The sequence below is a fragment of the Heterodontus francisci genome, chromosome 38, assembly GCF_036365525.1.
Source record: "Heterodontus francisci isolate sHetFra1 chromosome 38, sHetFra1.hap1, whole genome shotgun sequence".
Lineage (NCBI taxonomy): Eukaryota > Metazoa > Chordata > Chondrichthyes > Heterodontiformes > Heterodontidae > Heterodontus > Heterodontus francisci.
Genome location: NC_090408.1, coordinates 44,239,024 through 44,263,407, shown reverse-complemented (window position 1 = coordinate 44,263,407; position 24,384 = coordinate 44,239,024). Strand labels below are relative to the sequence as shown.

General features: G+C 56.0%; 2 protein-coding genes across 4 annotated transcripts in view; one reads left to right on the top strand and one right to left on the bottom strand.

The window, feature by feature from the left end:
* Positions 1 to 24,384, bottom strand: part of homer2 (homer scaffold protein 2) — a 105,060-nt gene that overhangs the window by 61,864 nt on the left and 18,812 nt on the right. The window lies entirely within an intron of this gene.
* On the top strand, positions 19,032 to 24,175 carry LOC137352595 (RNA guanine-N7 methyltransferase activating subunit-like). Of its 2 annotated transcripts, none has more exons than XM_068018290.1 (3): positions 19,032 to 19,110; positions 20,627 to 20,782; positions 21,581 to 24,175. In XM_068018290.1, the coding sequence occupies exons 2-3, from the start codon at positions 20,628 to 20,630 to the stop codon at positions 21,756 to 21,758; spliced, it is 333 nt and encodes a 110-aa protein (XP_067874391.1). In that variant the 5' UTR covers positions 19,032 to 19,110; position 20,627; the 3' UTR covers positions 21,759 to 24,175. The 2 variants fall into 2 exon arrangements, with proteins under 2 accessions (XP_067874391.1, XP_067874392.1); XM_068018291.1 differs by lacking the exon at positions 19,032 to 19,110 and adding an exon at positions 19,825 to 19,846.

Below are 24,384 nucleotides of genomic sequence, written 5' to 3'. Positions count from 1 at the left end.
CCTCCGACAGTGCAGCACTCCCTCAGTGCTGACCCTCCGACAGTGCAGCACTCCCTCAATACTGACCCTTCGACAGTGCAGCACTCCCTCAGCACTGACCCTCCAACAGTGCAGCACTCCCTCAGTACTGACCCTCCGACAGTGCAGCACTCCCTCAGTACTGACCCTCCGACAGTGCAGCACTCCCTCAATACTGACCCCTCGACAGTGCAGCACTCCCTCAGTACTGACCCTCCGACAGTGCAGCACTCCCTCAGTACTGACCCTCCGACAGTGCAGCACTCCCTCAGTGCTGACCCTCTGACAGTGCAGCACTCCCTCAGTGCTGACACTCTGACAGTGCAGCACTCCCTCAGTATTGACCCTCTGACAATGTAGCGCTCCCTCAGTACTGACCCTCCGACAGTGCAGCACTCCCTCAGTACTGACCCTCCGACAGTGCAGCACTCCCTCAGTACTGACCCTCCGAAAGTGCCCTGCTCCCTCAGTACTGACTCTCCGACAGTACAGTGCTCCCTCAGTATTGACCCTCTGACAATGTAAGCTCCCTCAGTACTGACCCTCCGACAGTGCAGCGCTCCCTCAGTACTGACCCTCTGACAATGGAGCACTCCCTCAGTACTGACCCTCTGCGAGTGTAGCATTCCTTCAGTACTGACCCTCTGACAATGTAATGCTCCCTCAGTACTGACCCTCCAACAGTGCAGCACTCCCTCAGTACTGACCCTCCGACAGTACAGCACTCCCTCAGTACTGACCCTCTGACAGTGCAGCACTCCCTCAGTACTGACCCTCCGACAATGTAGCGCTCCCTCAGTACGGACCCTCTGACTGTGCAGCACTCCCTATGTATTGACCCTCTGACAATGTAGTGCTCCCTCAGTACTGACCCTCCGACAGTGCAGCTCTCCCTCAGTACTGACCCTCCGACAGTGCAGCACTCCCTCAGTACTGACCCTCCGACAGTGCAGCACTCCCTCAGTACTGACCCTCTGACAGTGCAGCACTCCCTCAGTACTGACCCTCCGACAGTGCAGCACTCCCTCAGTACTGACCCTCTGACAGTGCAGCACTCCCTCAGTACTGACCCTCCGAAAGTGCAGCACTCCCTCAGTACTGACCCTCTGACAATGGACCACTCCCTCAGTACTGACCCTCCGAAAGTGCAGCACTCCCTCAGTACTGACCCTCTGACAATGGACCACTCCCTCAGTACTGACCATCCGACAGTGCAGCACTCCCTCAGTACTGATCCTCCGACAGTGCAGCATTCCCTCAGTACTGACCCTCCGAAAGTGCCCTGCTCCCTCAGTACTGACTCTCCGACAGTACAGTACTCCCTCAGTATTGACCCACTGACAACGTAGCGTTCCCTCAGTACTGACCCTCCGACAGTGCAGCACTCCCTCAGTACTGACCCTCCGACAGTGCAGCACTCCCTCAGTACTGACCCTCCGACAGTGCAGCACTCCCTCAGTACTGACCCTCTGACAGTGCAGCACTCCCTCAGGACTGACCCTCTGAAAGTGTAGCACTCCCTCAGTACTGACCCTCTGACAATGGACCACTCCCTCAGTACTGACCCTCTGACAGTGCAGCACTCCCTCAGTATTGACCCTCTGACAATGTAGCGCTCCCTCAGTACTGACCCTCCGACAGTGCAGCATTCCCTCAGTACTGACCCTCCGAAAGTGCCCTGCTCCCTCAGTACTGACTCTCCGACAGTACAGTGCTCCCTCAGTATTGACCCTCTGACAATGTAGCGTTCCCTCAGTACTGACCCTCCGACAGTGCAGCACTCCCTCAGTACTGACCCTCCGACAGTGCAGCACTCCCTCAGTACTGACCCTCTGACAGTGCAGCACTCCCTAAGTACTGACCCTCTGACAATGTAGTGCTCCCTCAGTACTGACCCTCCGACAGTGCAGCTCTCCCTCGGTACTGACCCTCCGACAATGCAGCTCTCCCTCAGTACTGACCCATCCGACAATGTAGCGCTCCCTCAGTACTGACCCTCTGACTGTGCTGCACTCCCCAAGTACTGACCCTCCGACAGTGCAGCTCTCCCTCAGTACTGACCCTCTGACTGTGCAGCTCTCCTTCGGTACTGACCCTCCGACAATGCAGCTCTCCCTCAGTACTGACCCATCCGACAATGTAGCACTCCCTCAGTACTGACCCTCCGACAGTGCAGCTCTCCCTCAGTACTGACCCTCTGACTGTGCAGCACTCCCTAAGTACTGACCCTCTGACAATGTAGTGCTCCCTCAGTACTGACCCTCTGACAGTGCAGCTCTCCTTCGGTACTGACCCTCCGACAGTGCAGCTCTCCCTCAGTACTGACCCTCCGACTCAGAGGTGAGAAAGCCACAGCAAAAAGCTCTAAGTAGAGAGACAAGTAACATGTGACAATATCTGGCAGTGGAAGATGTCCCATTGAACAGAATCCATTCCTCTCATTGTTTATTTCACTTCCCAACTCGGATTAACCCAGTTTCCTCTTTCAGATACCGACACACCTGCAGTTTCAGAATTTTTATCTCTCGTACTCAATTAGTGACATTGATAAATAAACTTCCTCCCTGCAGTGATGTTTTCAAGTTTTGTTTCCATTGCACAGGAATTATTACAGATTAAATTTACTCGTCCTGCAGTGGTTATCCAGTCTGCTCTAACATACCGGGAGTTCTCAAAGCGAGCAGCCATAGTTTTCCATCTTTAAGAGAGAATCACAGGCACCTTTTTTAATGCAACAAATGATGGCAGGACAAGGATGAACAGCAATCAGTGTTGAGGATCCCAAATCCTGGATCACCCAGCACTTGAGATGGAGTTTGGTAGCTGCTGGGTCCTGATTGATGGTTAACCTACCCTGAATTTAGAGATTAAATCTGGAATATTATATTATATTATATTATAATATTATTACTAATATTATATTAGTCACACAGTTTTGGCTGTTTTTGCATCATGTTGTGAATTTCCTGTTCCTCCGGTTGTGAAGATGAAATTGCCAGGAGGTGTTACATGTGAATCGGGAATGTATTAAAACCGCTGATTAAAATTATCAATGGGAAAATCTTGGAACAACAGTCCAACTAATCAAACAGCAATTCAATGTGAACAATAACAGAAAATTCTAAAACAATCATCTGTATAGAAGCAATTCGATTCTGAAATATATTGCTGTCGCAGCTTGAATTTGGCAGTGTTTGCTGTCTTAAGGATATAAAATTTTAAACAGGTGAGCATTGTCTTTGTGTCACAGCATGCTATCTTTGATTGAGCTGATGTCGGAGGCCTGACACTATGTTGAAAAGTCTCCACATTAGGTGACTGAGAAATCTACCCAAGTAGGAGTTGCATTCCCTCTCCTCAGGGACAGACCCTGCTGGCTCGGTCAGACACTTTAGGGGCAGGTTGGCTGAGCCCCGGTTTATGAAGATGTCAGTTTGCTATTGCATCCTGCTGAAAATTAACCAGCTAAAATCCCACAGCCTACCAGCACAGAGCTCTGGCATGTTTCCCACTACCTGTTCAGCCAAGGCCCCACCATTGTTAAACTAACAACAAGTTGCATTTACTTAGCACCTTTAATATAATAATACATCAACAAGTGGCCTCACAGGAGCTATCTCAAACAAAATTTGAGACTCAGCCAAATGAGCCATTAGGAGAGGTGACCAAAACCTTGGTCACAGGTAGGTTTTAAGGAAGGAGAGAGAGGTGGAGAGGGTTAGGGAGGGAATTCCACAGCTTAGGGCCCAGGGAGTTCCAGGCACAGCAGCCACTGTTGCAGGAGTGGAAATTGGGGATGCGCCAGAGAGCTGGAATTAGAGAAGCGCAGATATCTTTGGGGATTGTGGGGCTGGAGGAGATTACAGAGATAGGGAGGGGCGAGGCCAACGGGGGATTTGCACATAAGAATGAGAATTTTAAAATTGAGGTGTTGCTTGACTGGGAGCCAATGTAGATCAGCGAGCAGAGGGGAGATGGGTGAGCGGGACTGCAAGTGCAGAGAATTTGAGGTTACAATGACTGGTCTTCTCTTCCAGATTGTCTTTGTGAGCCAAGCTTTTTTTTATTGCGCCTGGGATGTGGGAAACGCTGACAGCAATTATTCCCTAATCCCTTGTTGCCCAGAGGGTATAAAGTTTCAACCAAGTAGTTGACCAACTGCAGTGCCCCGGACTACCCAGTCCAGGCTGGACAGATTCGCCTCCATGGGCCGACTGACTTTCTATATTTCTGTTATTGGCTGCCCACTTCCACATGGACAGGTCGATAAACCCAACGTAGCTTCAATTCACCAAGTAGGGCAATGAGCGCTGACATTGTGAATCGAGTTCACCTTTGCACCATGTTTCAAATTCAAGTCCGAAATCATAAGTCGAGAATGTGATCATGTGACCATGGCTTCAATCTCGAGCGCTTATTCTACAAGAGCAATTCAGTGCAGTACTGAGGGAGGGTCAGCACTGAGGGAGTGCCGCACTGTCAGAGGGTCAGTACTGAGGGAGTGCCGCACTGTCGGAGGGTCAGTACTGAGGGAGTGCCGCACTGTCGGAGGGTCAGTACTGAGGGAGCGCCGCACTGTCGGAGGGTCAGCACTGAGGGAGCGCCGCACTGTGAGAGGGTCAGTACTGAGGGAGCGCCGCACTGTCGGAGGGTCAGTACTGAGGGAGTGATGCACTGTCGGAGGGTCAGTACTGAGGGAGTGCCGCACTGTCAGAGGGTCAGTACTGAGGGAGTGCTGCAGTGTCGGAGGGACGGTACTGAGGGAGTGCCGCACTGTCAGAGGGTCAGTACTGAGGGAGTGCTGCAGTGTCGGAGGGTCAGTGCTGACGGAGTGCTGCACTGTCGGAGGGTCAGTACTGAGGGAGTGCTGCAGTGTCGGAGGGTCAGTACTGAGGGAGTGCCGCACTGTCAGAGGGTCAGTACTGAGGGAGTGCTGCACTGTCGGAGGGTCAGTGCTGACGGAGTGCTGCACTGTCAGAGGGTCAGTACTGAGGGAGCGCCGCACTGTCGGAGGGTCAGTGCTGACGGAGTGCTGCACTGTCGGAGGGACGGTAGTGAGGGAGTGCTGCACTGTCAGAGGGTCAGTGCTGAGGGAGTGCCGCACTGTCGGAGGGTCAGTACTGAGGGAGTGCTGCACTGTCGGAGGGTCAGTACTGAGGGAGTGCTGCACTGTCAGAGGGTCAGTACTGAGGGAGTGCTGCACTGTCGGAGGGTCAGTACTGAGGGAGTGCCGCACTGTCGGAGGGTCAGTACTGACGGAGTGCTGCACTGTCAGAGGGTCAGTACTGACGGAGTGCTGCACTGTCGGAGGGTCAGTGCTGACGGAGTGCTGCACTGTCGGAGGGACGGTAGTGAGGGAGTGCTGCACTGTCAGAGGGTCAGTGCTGAGGGAGTGCTGCAGTGTCGGAGGGTCAGTACTGAGGGAGTGCCGCACTGTCAGAGGGTCAGTACTGAGGGAGTGCTGCAGTGTCGGAGGGTCAGTGCTGACGGAGTGCTGCACTGTCGGAGGGTCAGTACTGAGGGAGTGCCGCACTGTCAGAGGGTCAGTACTGAGGGAGTGCTGCAGTGTCGGAGGGACGGTACTGAGGGAATGCCGCACTGTCAGAGGGTCAGTACTGAGGGAGTGCTGCACTGTCGGAGGGTCAGTACTGAGGGAGTGCTGCACTGTCGGAGGGTCAGTACTGAGGGAGTGCTGCACTGTCAGAGGGTCAGTACTGACGGAGTGCTGCACTGTAAGAGGGTCAGTGCTGACGGAGTGCTGCACTGTCGGAGGGACGGTAGTGAGGGAGTGCTGCACTGTCAGAGGGTCAGTGCTGAGGGAGTGCAGCAGTGTCGGAGGGTCAGTACTGAGGGAGTGCCGCACTGTCAGAGGGTCAGTACTGAGGGAGTGCTGCAGTGTCGGAGGGTCAGTGCTGACGGAGTGCTGCACTGTCGGAGGGTCAGTACTGAGGGAGTGCTGCAGTGTCGGAGGGTCAGTACTGAGGGAGTGCCGCACTGTCAGAGGGTCAGTACTGAGGGAGTGCTGCACTGTCGGAGGGTCAGTGCTGACGGAGTGCTGCACTGTCACAGGGTCAGTACTGAGGGAGCGCCGCACTGTCGGAGGGTCAGTGCTGACGGAGTGCTGCACTGTCGGAGGGACGGTAGTGAGGGAGTGCTGCACTGTCAGAGGGTCAGTGCTGAGGGAGTGCCGCACTGTCGGAGGGTCAGTACTGAGGGAGTGCTGCACTGTCGGAGGGTCAGTACTGAGGGAGTGCTGCACTGTCAGAGGGTCAGTACTGAGGGAGTGCTGCACTGTCGGAGGGTCAGTACTGAGGGAGTGCCGCACTGTCGGAGGGTCAGTACTGACGGAGTGCTGCACTGTCGGAGGGTCAGTACTGACGGAGTGCTGCACTGTCAGAGGGTCAGTACTGAGGGAGTGCTGCACTGTCGGAGGGTCAGTACTGAGGGAGTGCTGCACTGTCGGAGGGTCAGTACTGACGGAGTGCTGCACTGTCGGAGGGTCAGTACTGACGGAGTGCTGCACTGTCAGAGGGTCAGTACTGAGGGAGTGCTGCACTGTCGGAGGGTCAGTACTGAGGGAGTGCTGCACTGTCGGAGGGTCAGTACTGACGGAGTGCTGCAGTCAGAGGGTCAGTACTGAGGGAGTGCTGCACTGTCGGAGGGTCAGTACTGACGGAGTGCTGCACTGTCGGAGGGTCAGTACTGACGGAGTGCTGCACTGTCGGAGGGTCAGTACTGAGGGAGTGCTGCACTGTCGGAGGGTCAGTACTGAGGGAGTGCTGCACTGTCAGAGGGTCAGTACTGAGGGAGTGCCGCACTGTCGGAGGGTCAGTACTGACGGAGTGCTGCACTGTCAGAGGGTCAGTACTGACGGAGTGCTGCACTGTCGGAGGGTCAGTACTGAGGGAGTGCTGCACTGTCGGAGGGACGGTAGTGAGGGAGTGCTGCAGTGTCGGAGGGACGGTACTGAGGGAATGCCGCACTGTCAGAGGGTCAGTACTGAGGGAGTGCTGCACTGTCGGAGGGTCAGTACTGAGGGAGTGCTGCACTGTCGGAGGGTCAGTACTGAGGGAGTGCTGCAGTGTCGGAGGGTCAGTGCTGACGGAGTGCTGCACTGTCGGAGGGTCAGTACTGAGGGAGTGCTGCAGTGTCGGAGGGTCAGTACTGAGGGAGTGCCGCACTGTCAGAGGGTCAGTACTGAGGGAGTGCTGCACTGTCGGAGGGTCAGTGCTGAGGGAGTGCTGCACTGTCAGAGGGTCAGTACTGAGGGAGTGCTGCACTGTCAGAGGGTCAGTACTGAGGGAGTGCTGCAGTGTCGGAGGGACGGTACTGAGGGAATGCCGCACTGTCAGAGGGTCAGTACTGAGGGAGTGCTGCACTGTCAGAGGGTCAGTACTGAGGGAGTGCTGCAGTGTCGGAGGGACGGTACTGAGGGAATGCCGCACTGTCAGAGGGTCAGTACTGAGGGAGTGCTGCACTGTCGGAGGGTCAGTACTGAGGGAGTGCTGCACTGTCGGAGGGTCAGTACTGAGGGAGTGCTGCAGTGTCGGAGGGTCAGTGCTGACGGAGTGCTGCACTGTCGGAGGGTCAGTACTGAGGGAGTGCTGCAGTGTCGGAGGGTCAGTACTGAGGGAGTGCCGCACTGTCAGAGGGTCAGTACTGAGGGAGTGCTGCACTGTCGGAGGGTCAGTACTGAGGGAGTGCTGCACTGTCAGAGGGTCAGTACTGACGGAGTGCTGCACTGTCGGAGGGTCAGTGCTGACGGAGTGCTGCACTGTCGGAGGGACGGTAGTGAGGGAGTGCTGCACTGTCAGAGGGTCAGTGCTGAGGGAGTGCTGCAGTGTCGGAGGGTCAGTACTGAGGGAGTGCCGCACTGTCAGAGGGTCAGTACTGAGGGAGTGCTGCAGTGTCGGAGGGTCAGTGCTGACGGAGTGCTGCACTGTCGGAGGGTCAGTACTGAGGGAGTGCTGCAATGTCGGAGGGTCAGTACTGAGGGAGTGCCGCACTGTCAGAGGGTCAGTACTGAGGGAGTGCTGCACTGTCGGAGGGTCAGTGCTGAGGGAGTGCTGCTGAGGGAGTGCTGCACTGTCAGAGGGTCAGTACTGAGGGAGTGCTGCACTGTCGGAGGGTCAGTGCTGAGGGAGTGCTGCACTGTCAGAGGGTCAGTACTGAGGGAGTGCTGCACTGTCGGAGGGTCAGTACTGAGGGAGTGCCGCACTGTCAGAGGGTCAGTACTGAGGGAGTGCTGCACTGTCGGAGGGTCAGTGCTGAGGGAGTGCTGCAGTGTCGGAGGGTCAGTACTGAGGGAGTGCCGCACTGTCAGAGGGTCAGTACTGAGGGAGTGCTGCAGTGTCGGAGGGTCAGTGCTGACGGAGTGCTGCACTGTCGGAGGGTCAGTACTGAGGGAGTGCTGCAGTGTCGGAGGGTCAGTACTGAGGGAGTGCCGCACTGTCAGAGGGTCAGTACTGAGGGAGTGCTGCACTGTCGGAGGGTCAGTGCTGAGGGAGTGCCGCACTGTCAGAGGGTCAGTACTGAGGGAGTGCTGCACTGTCGGAGGGTCAGTGCTGAGGGAGTGCTGCACTGTCAGAGGGTCAGTACTGAGGGAGTGCTGCACTGTCGGAGGGTCAGTACTGAGGGAGTGCCGCACTGTCAGAGGGTCAGTACTGAGGGAGTGCTGCACTGTCGGAGGGTCAGTGCTGAGGGAGTGCTGCACTGTCGGAGGGTCAGTACTGAGGGAGTGCTGCACTGTCGGAGGGTCAGTACTGAGGGAGTGCTGCACTGTCGGAGGGTCAGTGCTGACGGAGTGCTGCACTGTCGGAGGGACGGTAGTGAGGGAGTGCTGCACTGTCAGAGGGTCAGTACTGAGGGAGTGCTGCACTGTCGGAGGGTCAGTGCTGAGGGAGTGCTGCAGTGTCGGAGGGTCAGTACTGAGGGAGTGCCGCACTGTCAGAGGGTCAGTACTGAGGGAGTGCTGCAGTGTCGGAGGGTCAGTGCTGACGGAGTGCTGCACTGTCGGAGGGTCAGTACTGAGGGAGTGCTGCAGTGTCGGAGGGTCAGTACTGAGGGAGTGCCGCACTGTCAGAGGGTCAGTACTGAGGGAGTGCTGCACTGTCGGAGGGTCAGTGCTGAGGGAGTGCTGCACTGTCAGAGGGTCAGTACTGAGGGAGTGCTGCACTGTCGGAGGGTCAGTGCTGAGGGAGTGCTGCACTGTCAGAGGGTCAGTACTGAGGGAGTGCTGCACTGTCGGAGGGTCAGTACTGAGGGAGTGCCGCACTGTCAGAGGGTCAGTACTGAGGGAGTGCTGCACTGTCGGAGGGTCAGTGCTGAGGGAGTGCTGCAATGTCGGAGGGTCAGTACTGAGGGAGTGCCGCACTGTCAGAGGGTCAGTACTGAGGGAGTGCTGCAGTGTCGGAGGGACGGTACTGAGGGAATGCCGCACTGTCAGAGGGTCAGTACTGAGGGAGTGCTGCACTGTCGGAGGGTCAGTACTGAGGGAGTGCTACACTGTCGGAGGGTCAGTACTGAGGGAGTGCTGCAGTGTCGGAGGGTCAGTGCTGACGGAGTGCTGCACTGTCGGAGGGTCAGTACTGAGGGAGTGCTGCAGTGTCGGAGGGTCAGTACTGAGGGAGTGCCGCACTGTCAGAGGGTCAGAACTGAGGGAGTGCTGCACTGTCGGAGGGTCAGTGCTGAGGGAGTGCTGCACTGTCAGAGGGTCAGTACTGAGGGAGTGCTGCACTGTCGGAGGGTCAGTGCTGAGGGACTGCTGCACTGTCAGAGGGTCAGTACTGAGGGAGTGCTGCACTGTCGGAGGGTCAGTACTGAGGGAGTGCCGCACTGTCAGAGGGTCAGTACTGAGGGAGTGCTGCACTGTCGGAGGGTCAGTGCTGAGGGAGTGCTGCAGTGTCGGAGGGTCAGTACTGAGGGAGTGCCGCACTGTCAGAGGGTCAGTACTGAGGGAGTGCTGCAGTGTCGGAGGGTCAGTGCTGACGGAGTGCTGCACTGTCGGAGGGTCAGTACTGAGGGAGTGCTGCAGTGTCGGAGGGTCAGTACTGAGGGAGTGCCGCACTGTCAGAGGGTCAGTACTGAGGGAGTGCTGCACTGTCGGAGGGTCAGTGCTGAGGGAGTGCTGCACTGTCAGAGGGTCAGTACTGAGGGAGTGCTGCACTGTCGGAGGGTCAGTGCTGAGGGAGTGCTGCACTGTCAGAGGGTCAGTACTGAGGGAGTGCTGCACTGTCGGAGGGTCAGTACTGAGGGAGTGCCGCACTGTCAGAGGGTCAGTACTGAGGGAGTGCTGCACTGTCGGAGGGTCAGTGCTGAGGGAGTGTTGCACTGTCGGAGGGTCAGTACTGAGGGAGTGCTGCACTGTCGGAGGGTCAGTACTGAGGGAGTGCTGCACTGTCAGAGGGTCAGTACTGAGGGAGTGCTGCACTGTCAGAGGGTCAGTACTGACGGAGTGCTGCACTGTCGGAGGGTCAGTGCTGACGGAGTGCTGCACTGTCGGAGGGACGGTAGTGAGGGAGTGCTGCACTGTCAGAGGGTCAGTACTGAGGGAGTGCTGCACTGTCGGAGGGTCAGTGCTGAGGGAGTGCTGCAGTGTCGGAGGGTCAGTACTGAGGGAGTGCCGCACTGTCAGAGGGTCAGTACTGAGGGAGTGCTGCAGTGTCGGAGGGTCAGTGCTGACGGAGTGCTGCACTGTCGGAGGGTCAGTACTGAGGGAGTGCTGCACTGTCGGAGGGTCAGTGCTGAGGGAGTGCCGCACTGTCAGAGGGTCAGTACTGAGGGAGTGCTGCACTGTCGGAGGGTCAGTGCTGAGGGAGTGCCGCACTGTCAGAGGGTCAGTACTGAGGGAGTGCTGCACTGTCGGAGGGTCAGTGCTGAGGGAGTGCTGCACTGTCAGAGGGTCAGTACTGAGGGAGTGCTGCACTGTCGGAGGGTCAGTGCTGAGGGAGTGCTGCACTGTCAGAGGGTCAGTACTGAGGGAGTGCTGCACTGTCAGAGGGTCAGTACTGAGGGAGTGCTGCACTGTCGGAGGGTCAGTGCTGAGGGAGTGCTGCACTGTCGGAGGGTCAGTACTGAGGGAATGCTGCACTGTCGGAGGGTCAGTACTGAGGGAATGCTGCACTGTCAGAGGGTCAGTACTGAGGGAGTGCTGCACTGTCGGAGGGTCAGTGCTGAGGGAGTGCTGCACTGTCAGAGGGTCAGTACTGAGGGAGTGCTGCACTGTCGGAGGGTCAGTGCTGAGGGAGTGCTGCACTGTCAGAGGGTCAGTACTGAGGGAGTGCTGCACTGTCGGAGGGTCAGTACTGAGGGAGTGCCGCACTGTCAGAGGGTCAGTACTGAGGGAGTGCTGCACTGTCGGAGGGTCAGTGCTGAGGGAGTGCTGCACTGTCGGAGGGTCAGTACTGAGGGAGTGCTGCACTGTCAGAGGGTCAGTACTGAGGGAGTGCTGCACTGTCAGAGGGTCAGTACTGACGGAGTGCTGCACTGTCGGAGGGTCAGTGCTGACGGAGTGCTGCACTGTCGGAGGGACGGTAGTGAGGGAGTGCTGCACTGTCAGAGGGTCAGTACTGAGGGAGTGCTGCACTGTCGGAGGGTCAGTAATGAGGGAGTGCTGCACTGTCAGAGGGTCAGTACTGAGGGAGTGCTGCAGTGTCGGAGGGTCAGTACTGACTGAGTGCTGCACTGTCAGAGGGTCAGTACTGAGGGAGTGCCGCACTGTCGGAGGGTCAGTACTGAGGGAGTGCCGCACTGTCGGAGGGTCAGTACTGAGGGAGTGCTGCACTGTCAGAGGGTCAGTACTGAGGGAGTGCCGCACTGTCGGAGGGTCAGTACTGAGGGAGTGCCGCACTGTCGGAGGGTCAGTACTGAGGGAGTGCTGCACTGTCGGAGGGTCAGTACTGAGGGAGTGCTGCACTGTCAGAGGGTCAGTACTGAGGGAGTGCTGCACTGTCAGAGGGTCAGTACTGACGGAGTGCTGCACTGTCGGAGGGTCAGTGCTGACGGAGTGCTGCACTGTCGGAGGGACGGTAGTGAGGGAGTGCTGCACTGTCAGAGGGTCAGTACTGAGGGAGTGCTGCACTGTCGGAGGGTCAGTAATGAGGGAGTGCTGCACTGTCAGAGGGTCAGTACTGAGGGAGTGCTGCAGTGTCGGAGGGTCAGTACTGACGGAGTGCTGCACTGTCAGAGGGTCAGTACTGAGGGAGTGCCGCACTGTCGGAGGGTCAGTACTGAGGGAGTGCCGCACTGTCGGAGGGTCAGTACTGAGGGAGTGCTGCACTGTCAGAGGGTCAGTACTGAGGGAGTGCCGCACTGTCGGAGGGTCAGTACTGAGGGAGTGCCGCACTGTCGGAGGGTCAGTACTGAGGGAGTGCTGCACTGTCGGAGGGTCAGTACTGAGGGAGTGCCGCACTGTCGGAGGGTCAGTACTGAGGGAGTGCTGCACTGTCAGAGGGTCAGTACTGAGGGAGTGCCGCACTGTCGGAGGGTCAGTACTGAGGGAGTGCCGCACTGTCGGAGGGTCAGTACTGAGGGAGTGCTGCACTGTCGGAGGGTCAGTACTGAGGGAGTGCTGCACTGTCGGAGGGTCAGTACTGAGGGAGTGCTGCACTGTCGGCGGGTCAGTACTGAGAGAGTGCTGCACTGTCGGAGGGTCAGTACTGAGGGAGTGCTGCACTGTCGGAGGGTCAGTGCTGAGGGAGTGCTGCACTGTCGAAGGGTCAGTATTGAGGGAGTGCTGCACTGTCGGAGGGTCAGCACTGAGGGAGTGCTGCACTGTCGGAGGGTCAGTACTGAGGGAGTGCTGCACTGTCCGAGGGTCAGCACTGAGGGAGTGCTGCACTGTCGGAGGGTCAGCACTGAGGGAGTGCTGCACTGTCGGAGGGTCAGTACTGAGGGAGTGCTGCACTGTCCGAGGGTCAGCACTGAGGGAGTGCTGCACTGTCGGAGGGTCAGTACTGAGGGAGTGCTGCACTGTCCGAGGGTCAGTACTGAGGGAGTGCTGCACTGTCGGAGGGTCAGTACTGAGGGAGTGCTGCACTGTCCGAGGGTCAGTACTGAGGGAGTGCTGCACTGTCGGAGGGTCAGTACTGAGGGAGTGCTGCACTGTCCGAGGGTCAGTACTGAGGGAGTGCTGCACTGTCCGAGGGTCAGTACTGAGGGAGTGCTGCACTGTCAGAGGGTCAGTACTGAGGGAGTGCTGCACTGTCGGAGGGTCAGTACTGAGGGAGTGCTGCACTGTCAGAGGGTCAGTACTGAGGGAGTGCTGCACTGTCAGAGGGTCAGTACTGACGGAGTGCTGCACTGTCGGAGGGTCAGTGCTGACGGAGTGCTGCACTGTCGGAGGGACGGTAGTGAGGGAGTGCTGCACTGTCAGAGGGTCAGTACTGAGGGAGTGCTGCACTGTCGGAGGGTCAGTAATGAGGGAGTGCTGCACTGTCAGAGGGTCAGTACTGAGGGAGTGCTGCAGTGTCGGAGGGTCAGTACTGACTGAGTGCTGCACTGTCAGAGGGTCAGTACTGAGGGAGTGCCGCACTGTCGGACGGTCAGTACTGAGGGAGTGCCGCACTGTCGGAGGGTCAGTACTGAGGGAGTGCTGCACTGTCAGAGGGTCAGTACTGAGGGAGTGCCGCACTGTCGGAGGGTCAGTACTGAGGGAGTGCCGCACTGTCGGAGGGTCAGTACTGAGGGAGTGCTGCACTGTCGGAGGGTCAGTACTGAGGGAGTGCTGCACTGTCAGAGGGTCAGTACTGAGGGAGTGCTGCACTGTCAGAGGGTCAGTACTGACGGAGTGCTGCACTGTCGGAGGGTCAGTGCTGACGGAGTGCTGCACTGTCGGAGGGACGGTAGTGAGGGAGTGCTGCACTGTCAGAGGGTCAGTACTGAGGGAGTGCTGCACTGTCGGAGGGTCAGTAATGAGGGAGTGCTGCACTGTCAGAGGGTCAGTACTGAGGGAGTGCTGCAGTGTCGGAGGGTCAGTACTGACGGAGTGCTGCACTGTCAGAGGGTCAGTACTGAGGGAGTGCCGCACTGTCGGAGGGTCAGTACTGAGGGAGTGCCGCACTGTCGGAGGGTCAGTACTGAGGGAGTGCTGCACTGTCAGAGGGTCAGTACTGAGGGAGTGCCGCACTGTCGGAGGGTCAGTACTGAGGGAGTGCCGCACTGTCGGAGGGTCAGTACTGAGGGAGTGCTGCACTGTCGGAGGGTCAGTACTGAGGGAGTGCCGCACTGTCGGAGGGTCAGTACAGAGGGAGTGCTGCACTGTCAGAGGGTCAGTACTGAGGGAGTGCCGCACTGTCGGAGGGTCAGTACTGAGGGAGTGCCGCACTGTCGGAGGGTCAGTACTGAGGGAGTGCTGCACTGTCGGAGGGTCAGTACTGAGGGAGTGCTGCACTGTCGGAGGGTCAGTACTGAGGGAGTGCTGCACTGTCGGAGGGTCAGTACTGAGGGAGTGCTGCACTGTCGGAGGGTCAGTACTGAGGGAGTGCTGCACTGTCGGAGGGTCAGTGCTGAGGGAGTGCTGCACTGTCGAAGGGTCAGTATTGAGGGAGTGCTGCACTGTCGGAGGGTCAGCACTGAGGGAGTGCTGCACTGTCGGAGGGTCAGTACTGAGGGAGTGCTGCACTGTCCGAGGGTCAGTACTGAGGGAGTGCTGCACTGTCGGAGGGTCAGCACTGAGGGAGTGCTGCACTGTCGGATGGTCAGCACTGAGGGAGTGCTGCACTGTCGGAGGGTCAGTACTGAGGGAGTGCTGCACTGTCCGAGGGTCAGTACTGAGGGAGTGCTGCACTGTCGGAGGGTCAGCACTGAGGGAGTGCTGCACTGTCGGAGGGTCAGTACTGAGGGAGTGCTGCACTGTCGGAGGGTCAGTACTGAGGGAGTGCTGCACTGTCCGAGGGTCAGTACTGAGGGAGTGCTGCACTGTCCGAGGGTCAGTCCTGAGGGAGTGCTGCACTGTCAGAGGGTCAGTACTGAGGGAGTGCCGCACTGTCGGAGGGTCAGTACTGAGGGAGTGCTGCACTGTCGGAGGGTCAGTACTGAGGGAGTGCCGCACTGTCGGAGGGTCAGTACTGAGGGAGTGCTGCACTGTCAGAGGGTCAGTACTGAGGGAGTGCCGCACTGTCGGAGGGTCAGTACTGAGGGAGTGCCGCACTGTCGGAGGGTCAGTACTGAGGGAGTGCTGCACTGTCGGAGGGTCAGTACTGAGGGAGTGCTGCACTGTCGGAGGGTCAGTACTGAGGGAGTGCTGCACTGTCGGAGGGTCAGTACTGAGGGAGTGCTGCACTGTCGGAGGGTCAGTACTGAGGGAGTGCTGCACTGTCGGAGGGTCAGTGCTGAGGGAGTGCTGCACTGTCGAAGGGTCAGTATTGAGGGAGTGCTGCACTGTTGGAGGGTCAGCACTGAGGGAGTGCTGCACTGTCGGAGGGTCAGTACTGAGGGAGTGCTGCACTGTCCGAGGGTCAGCACTGAGGGAGTGCTGCACTGTCGGAGGGTCAGCACTGAGGGAGTGCTGCACTGTCGGAGGGTCAGTACTGAGGGAGTGCTGCACTGTCCGAGGGTCAGCACTGAGGGAGTGCTGCACTGTCGGAGGGTCAGTACTGAGGGAGTGCTGCACTGTCCGAGGGTCAGTACTGAGGGAGTGCTGCACTGTCGGAGGGTCAGTACTGAGGGAGTGCTGCACTGTCCGAGGGTCAGTACTGAGGGAGTGCTGCACTGTCGGAGGGTCAGTACTGAGGGAGTGCTGCACTGTCCGAGGGTCAGTACTGAGGGAGTGCTGCACTGTCCGAGGGTCAGTACTGAGGGAGTGCTGCACTGTCAGAGGGTCAGTACTGAGGGAGTGCTGCACTGTCGGAGGGTCAGTACTGAGGGAGTGCTGCACTGTCAGAGGGTCAGTACTGAGGGAGTGCTGCACTGTCAGAGGGTCAGTACTGACGGAGTGCTGCACTGTCGGAGGGTCAGTGCTGACGGAATGCTGCACTGTCGGAGGGACGGTAGTGAGGGAGTGCTGCACTGTCAGAGGGTCAGTACTGAGGGAGTGCTGCACTGTCGGAGGGTCAGTAATGAGGGAGTGCTGCACTGTCAGAGGGTCAGTACTGAGGGAGTGCTGCAGTGTCGGAGGGTCAGTACTGACTGAGTGCTGCACTGTCAGAGGGTCAGTACTGAGGGAGTGCCGCACTGTCGGAGGGTCAGTACTGAGGGAGTGCCGCACTGTCGGAGGGTCAGTACTGAGGGAGTGCTGCACTGTCAGAGGGTCAGTACTGAGGGAGTGCCGCACTGTCGGAGGGTCAGTACTGAGGGAGTGCCGCACTGTCGGAGGGTCAGTACTGAGGGAGTGCTGCACTGTCGGAGGGTCAGTACTGAGGGAGTGCTGCACTGTCAGAGGGTCAGTACTGAGGGAGTGCTGCACTGTCAGAGGGTCAGTACTGACGGAGTGCTGCACTGTCGGAGGGTCAGTGCTGACGGAGTGCTGCACTGTCGGAGGGACGGTAGTGAGGGAGTGCTGCACTGTCAGAGGGTCAGTACTGAGGGAGTGCTGCACTGTCGGAGGGTCAGTAATGAGGGAGTGCTGCACTGTCAGAGGGTCAGTACTGAGGGAGTGCTGCAGTGTCGGAGGGTCAGTACTGACGGAGTGCTGCACTGTCAGAGGGTCAGTACTGAGGGAGTGCCGCACTGTCGGAGGGTCAGTACTGAGGGAGTGCCGCACTGTCGGAGGGTCAGTACTGAGGGAGTGCTGCACTGTCAGAGGGTCAGTACTGAGGGAGTGCCGCACTGTCGGAGGGTCAGTACTGAGGGAGTGCCGCACTGTCGGAGGGTCAGTACTGAGGGAGTGCTGCACTGTCGGAGGGTCAGTACTGAGGGAGTGCCGCACTGTCGGAGGGTCAGTACTGAGGGAGTGCTGCACTGTCAGAGGGTCAGTACTGAGGGAGTGCCGCACTGTCGGAGGGTCAGTACTGAGGGAGTGCCGCACTGTCGGAGGGTCAGTACTGAGGGAGTGCTGCACTGTCAGAGGGTCAGTACTGAGGGAGTGCTGCACTGTCAGAGGGTCAGTACTGAGGGAGTGCCGCACTGTCGGAGGGTCAGTACTGAGGGAGTGCCGCACTGTCGGAGGGTCAGTACTGAGGGAGTGCTGCACTGTCGGAGGGTCAGTACTGAGGGAGTGCTGCACTGTCGGAGGGTCAGTGCTGAGGGAGTGCTGCACTGTCGAAGGGTCAGTATTGAGGGAGTGCTGCACTGTCGGAGGGTCAGCACTGAGGGAGTGCTGCACTGTCGGAGGGTCAGTACTGAGGGAGTGCTGCACTGTCCGAGGGTCAGCACTGAGGGAGTGCTGCACTGTCGGAGGGTCAGCACTGAGGGAGTGCTGCACTGTCGGAGGGTCAGTACTGAGGGAGTGCTGCACTGTCCGAGGGTCAGCACTGAGGGAGTGCTGCACTGTCGGAGGGTCAGTACTGAGGGAGTGCTGCACTGTCCGAGGGTCAGTACTGAGGGAGTGCTGCACTGTCGGAGGGTCAGTACTGAGGGAGTGCTGCACTGTCCGAGGGTCAGTACTGAGGGAGTGCTGCACTGTCGGAGGGTCAGTACTGAGGGAGTGCTGCACTGTCCGAGGGTCAGTACTGAGGGAGTGCTGCACTGTCCGAGGGTCAGTACTGAGGGAGTGCTGCACTGTCAGAGGGTCAGTACTGAGGGAGTGCTGCACTGTCGGAGGGTCAGTACTGAGGGAGTGCTGCACTGTCAGAGGGTCAGTACTGAGGGAGTGCTGCACTGTCAGAGGGTCAGTACTGACGGAGTGCTGCACTGTCGGAGGGTCAGTGCTGACGGAATGCTGCACTGTCGGAGGGACGGTAGTGAGGGAGTGCTGCACTGTCAGAGGGTCAGTACTGAGGGAGTGCTGCACTGTCGGAGGGTCAGTAATGAGGGAGTGCTGCACTGTCAGAGGGTCAGTACTGAGGGAGTGCTGCAGTGTCGGAGGGTCAGTACTGACTGAGTGCTGCACTGTCAGAGGGTCAGTACTGAGGGAGTGCCGCACTGTCGGAGGGTCAGTACTGAGGGAGTGCCGCACTGTCGGAGGGTCAGTACTGAGGGAGTGCTGCACTGTCAGAGGGTCAGTACTGAGGGAGTGCCGCACTGTCGGAGGGTCAGTACTGAGGGAGTGCCGCACTGTCGGAGGGTCAGTACTGAGGGAGTGCTGCACTGTCGGAGGGTCAGTACTGAGGGAGTGCTGCACTGTCAGAGGGTCAGTACTGAGGGAGTGCTGCACTGTCAGAGGGTCAGTACTGACGGAGTGCTGCACTGTCGGAGGGTCAGTGCTGACGGAGTGCTGCACTGTCGGAGGGACGGTAGTGAGGGAGTGCTGCACTGTCAGAGGGTCAGTACTGAGGGAGTGCTGCACTGTCGGAGGGTCAGTAATGAGGGAGTGCTGCACTGTCAGAGGGTCAGTACTGAGGGAGTGCTGCAGTGTCGGAGGGTCAGTACTGACGGAGTGCTGCACTGTCGGAGGGTCAGTACTGAGGGAGTGCCGCACTGTCGGAGGGTCAGTACTGAGGGAGTGCTGCACTGTCAGAGGGTCAGTACTGAGGGAGTGCCGCACTGTCGGAGGGTCAGTACTGAGGGAGTGCCGCACTGTCGGAGGGTCAGTACTGAGGGAGTGCTGCACTGTCGGAGGGTCAGTACTGAGGGAGTGCCGCACTGTCGGAGGGTCAGTACTGAGGGAGTGCTGCACTGTCAGAGGGTCAGTACTGAGGGAGTGCCGCACTGTCGGAGGGTCAGTACTGAGGGAGTGCCGCACTGTCGGAGGGTCAGTACTGAGGGAGTGCTGCACTGTCAGAGGGTCAGTACTGAGGGAGTGCCGCACTGTCGGAGGGTCAGTACTGAGGGAGTGCTGCACTGTCGGAGGGTCAGTACTGAGTGTTTTGCGGATTCCTCTCCCTCGCTTCATGTTGTGTTTTTATTTTCCAACCAATGGGAGCACGGCTTTAATATTGTTCCTTTTTTAACCGGAACGGTTATTTCCGCCGGAATTCTTGAGGGACCGGAAGTGCCCAGGGACGATGTTAGCTGCTGCACCCGGAAGAAGTTGTATATTGGCCGCCCGAAGAGGAGGTGAGTCACCCCCCCCCCCCCCCCGGTTACCGGGTCCTCTCCCCCTCCCCCCCCCCCCCCCGTTACCGGGTCCTCTCCCCCTCCCCCCCCCCCCGTTACCGGGTCCTCTCCCCCTCCCCCTCCCCCCCCCCCCCCCCGTTACCGGGTCCTCTCCCCCTCCCCCCCCCCCCCCGTTACCGGGTCCTCTCCCCCTCCCCCCCCCCCCCCGTTACCGGGTCCTCTCCCCCTCCCCCCCCCCCCCCGTTACCGGGTCCTCTCCCCCTCCCCCCCCCCCCCGTTACCGGGTCCTCTCCCCCTCCCCCCCCCCCGTTACTGGGTCCTCTCCCCCTCCCCCCCCCCCCCCCCCGTTACCGGGTCCTCTCCCCCTCCCCCCGTTACCGGGTCCTCTCCCCCTCCCCCCCCCCCCCCCGTTACCGGGTCCTCTCCCCCTCCCCCCCCCCGGTTACCGGGTCCTCTCCCCCTCCCCCCCCCCGTTACCGGGTCCTCTCCCCCTCCCCCCCCCCCCCCCCCGTTACCGGGTCCTCTCCCCCCCCCCCCCCCCCTGTTACCGGGTCCTCTCCCCCCCCCCCCCCCCCTGTTACCGGGTCCTCTCCCCCCCCCCCCCCCCCGTTACCGGGTCCTCTCCCCCTCCCCCCTGCACAGTCTAGATTTCATACACAAGTGTCTGGAGTGGGATTTGCGGGAGTGAACTTCAGATTCATGAATGCGAATTCTCCCATTTGAGCCGTGTCTGTTGGTAAACTGTTGTTTTATGGTCTGTCCAGTTTTATTTGAATGTGAAGGCCATTCAGCCCAGTTATTCTGTTCCTCCCACAATGCCAACCCTCCGCCTTTGAGGTTGCGATGTATGTTTATTACAAAAGCAAGATACTGTGAATGCTGTAAATACTCAGCTCAGGCAGGAGAGGAAAACAGAGATAGAGTTTCAGATCTAGAAACATAGCAGGAGTAGGCCATTCAGCCCGTCAAGCCTGCTCCGCTATTCAATTAGATCATAGCTGATCATCTACTTCAACTCCACTTTCCCGTGCTATCCCCATATTCCTTGAAGCATTAGTATCCGGATATCTATCGATTCCTGTCTTGAACATGCTCAATGATTGAGCTTCCACAGGCCTCTGGGGTAGAGAATTCCAAAGATTCACCACCCTCTGAATAAAGAAATTCCTCCTCATCTCTGTCTTAAATGGCCTGCCCTTATACTGAGACTGTGTCCCCTAGTTCTAGACTCACCAGCCAGGGGACATCTGTGTGACTTTTCATGGCAGTCACTGGCCCAGGATCAGGTCTGGGGCCCTTCCTGGTTACCCCCAACCCACTAGTTCTGGAACTAATTGCCATGCTCCCAGCTGCCTGAGATATGATTGAATGCAGAAGTTGGGACCTTCTGGTTTTTGTGGCTGAGTGTTACATGAGAGGAACCCTTCATCCACAGCCTTCACGTGAGCTAGGTCTTGTGTTAAAGCTGATGGAATCTGTCTCTCTTGTAAAGTTTATCTGGTCTCTCATTGCCCAGAATGTCCAGCGAAGCAGAAACTGCTCCAAACTACCAGGAAATGTTTGCTCATCGGTTCACAGCAGCCGATGAGGAGTATCAGGAGATGGTGAAGTGTCCGGCTGATCCGCCACCGATTGTCGAGGATTGGAGGGTCCAAGCTGGTGGTAACCGCAGGTATGTAAACAGCAGCTGCACACCCTTGCCAGACTTTATACCAGAAATCAACAAAGCAAAATTATTACTATTACAGAACTGGAGTGTGGGAAATAGTTGGGGAGTTAGAAACTATTATTTCAGAGGAAGATACAGATTTAACAGCACAAACATCTCATCAAAATGGGCAGGCCAAATATCTCAGATTAAAATATTTTATAGAAGGTGCAGAATAGGTAAGAAAGAAGGAGATTGTGTGGCAATATTGGTGACGGAGGAAATAGCTAGTGAAGTGATGGACTTGGATACAAAAAAGGTTCAGACAGTAACAATATGGTTAGAGATGAACAAGGGATTGTTTCATTTGTGGAGACACACTACAGACCCCGGGAGGGAAATGGAAGAGGAAATCTTGAGGCAGATCAGAGAGATGAAAAGGAATAACAGAGTTATTGTTCCCAGAGATTTTTATCAGCCTCATTGTGATTGGGATGGGGAGGGAGTGAATGAAAAAAAATTCCTGAAATGTGTGCAGGCTTTCCATCCTCAAACAGCCTATTCATGTACCTGAAGAAAGAGGTGCTGCTAAATCTGGTCATGAGTAAGGAGATAGTTCATAAGGTGAGAAAAATGTGAGCATGCAACTTGGGAGGTAGTGATTCTAATGTATGTTTGGAAAAGTTAAAACAGCAGCAAGTACAGCATTTAGAAATGCTCTTCATTTACAGTCACAGCTTTAACTAATTCCGTGGTGTAAACCTCCAAGTCAGTAAAGTCAGATTCAACATCAGTTTAAGATTTTTGTCATTTTATTTTTAGGTCGCAAGACTGCCGACCATACAGAGGACGGGATAACAATCGCAACTGGTCAAATAACCGCCAGTGGCATGGGAGAGCTCGTGGCTACAATCAGTCTCCAGTTCAGCTCCAGGGGCCGTACGGGTCATATAGTCAAGGCTCTAATTCACACTGGCAGTCCAACCACCACCGCTACTGATTCTGAGCCATGATTGGATGACTCAGCTGTGTGAAACACCACTGTAATTAACGTCAGACAGGGAAACGGATTCTAATTTTAAAGAGGGGCTTCTCGTCATCAGTCTTCTTGCCATTAGTTAGGTTGGTGGTTTAGGTGGGTTATAATCAGCATGTGGCAGCAGAGGGTGAATCTCACCTAGTGCTGTCAAGGGAACTTGTGGATTGTGGCTCTCAGTTAACTAATCCTTATATATTTGAAAATGTGCTGTCATGGAATGGTGTTGGAACGTGCAGTGCCATTGACAGGGAGACACTGATCACAGGCTAGACCCCCTCTTGCTCCCAGAGTTAAAGTGAGAGGGATCTGCTGATGCCCTGTCTGCGGGGAAACACTGGGAGAGGCTGAGCAGCAAGTTGCTTGTTTGGAGAATGGTCCGAAGACAACTCGAGGCAAAGAGAATCAAATGTCGACAAGAATTAACTTCAAAATCCATTTTACTTTCTCTTGGTGTGTTTAAGACCTCAGTGCTGTGGAATTGGCTCGACTGAACCCAATTTTGAATAAAAATCAGTGGAGATCTCCTCGGGTAGGATGCTGCAATTAAACAAAATTGCTGCATTCTTCCTGAGTCGATCTCCACTGGGGCTAGTTATTCCAAAAAAAGACTGCCAGCTCCCTGTGCACTTCAGACAGCTCGTAATCCAGTTATATGGCACAGTATGAGGAGAAACACAGGCAAAGAGAATCAAATGTGTGCAAGAATTAATTGTTCTTGATTCTTATATTTCTCTAAATGCAATATGGAGATAACTCTGTGAGGTGAGAGGAAGATTCCTAGTTATTTCAAAGCCTCCGGTGGCGAAAACCCCTCTTCAATTCAACTTTGTCTTGTGTTACTTGTGTTGAAAGTTTAATATTAGTTTGCTTTGGTGTTTGACAGAAATGCTTAAATAGTTTGGAACTCTGCTGTGGTGATCTGATTTCTGGATATTCAGTTGTTACAAATTACAAAAGTTTCCAGGAGCAAACTGCACCAGGAGCCTCTGCACATTCTCCATAGGTTCCATGGAGTGAGGGGGTGACCTGTGTGTGAAGTCTTGTCTCTAAATCCATCGTCACCCTGATATAATGAGACGTCTGTTACCACTTCAAACCATGGCTTCTAGCTCCCTCCCTGCAATTACAGTTTCCTTACTTGTAGGTGATGCGAGGGTGTCTAATTTATTTTGAGACAGTTTCTACCTGTTGTAGACAGTTTTGATGTTCAGTTGTTTGGAGCACGGTTGATTTTAGCAGTGTGTGGTGTGTGTTTGCAATGCTGAGCTCTGCTGTCTGTGTAGGGGGCTGTGATTGGCAGGAGTGGGTCAGCGAGTGCGAATATACAGAATGACTCACTGAAATTGATCTCTGTTGAGAGAATGGAAATCTCGATGGGATGCACTCAGGATGATAAGGCAACTCTTTGCGTCCCACCTGAATATTAGCAGACAGTTTAAAATGGAGCAAGTGTTCAGCATTCTCACTGTCTAATGGGCAGCAATATGGTAGATTTCAACTGTTGGGACATTGGAATCCTGGAGCTCTTATAGTCCAGGATCTCTCCCTCTGGCCTCGCCTGTTGCTTTGAAGCTGGTGTTTAAATCCAGGATAATTTCTAGTTGGATGGACTGACCATGTTGATATTTGCTCAAAGCAGTGTGTGATTGAAGGCTGTTATTGTGAAACTCCCAGTAACAGGAGCTGAAAGTTTGTTTCTTTTTAAGTGTCTTTTTTTAAATTATCTTTAAGTTCAGTTTGTGTTTACATTTTCTTTGTCTGTTACCTGGAAACATAGCTCTGTAATCCACTGAAATGTCACAGTTAGTGTCACTTAGTTAGAAATGTCACGAGACTGCGATGGGTTCACAGGGCAGCAGTCACTCACCATCACTGGAACTCTGTGCTAATAATTGTGGACTTTTAACAATTATTAATTAACCTCACTGTTCCTTCAGGGTTACCAGACCATCCCATCATGCTGTGACACTGATACATCTTAAAAGTCTCCATTTTAAGATATCGGTTCAGGCAGTTTGACCAGGCGGTAGGTATCACTGTGAGACACAAACCCTACTGATCTCCACCTGTCTGCATTTCCAGCCAGGATAATGACCAGCTGTGGAAAGCTTGGCTACTGATTCCCAATTATGCCCCAGCTACATCCATGACTGAGAGCAGCTACCAGCACAGTCTGGGGCGTATACTCGCCCTGTGCTGGCTGAATGCCTCAGTCCATGCAGCTGGTGCACTGACCCTCCGAGACCTGACAGAGACACTGAAAGATGAAGTTTACACTGAGTATTCCCTATTGAGCTAATTTCCAGGTTTATGTCTATTTTTATACACTTCAATCTTTGAAATATGAACATAATACAAATAAACATCCTGAGTCTGCATCTAAAGTCTGATTCTATTTAATGTACACAGTTGTAAAAGTTCAGAATCAGTCAAATGTTGATAACAAAACTGGCTTCAGGATAACATGAGGTCCACTCAGTTCAATAGTGCCAAGGTTAGAAAGAGTTGAGATAAATCAGTAATTAGTGCTAAGTGATACCATCTGTTTTCAGAGCCTGAAACTATTAAATTTTAGTGTTGAGAGGGG

Excerpts from the sequence above, each read along its gene's own strand:
- LOC137352595 (XM_068018290.1), top strand. The coding sequence starts at position 20,628 with ATGTCCAGCGAAGCAGAAACTGCTCCAAACTACCAGGAAATGTTTGCT. Across the intron at positions 20,783-21,580 it reads CAAGCTGGTGGTAACCGCAG|GTCGCAAGACTGCCGACCAT; the intron begins GTATGTAAACAG and ends TTTTATTTTTAG.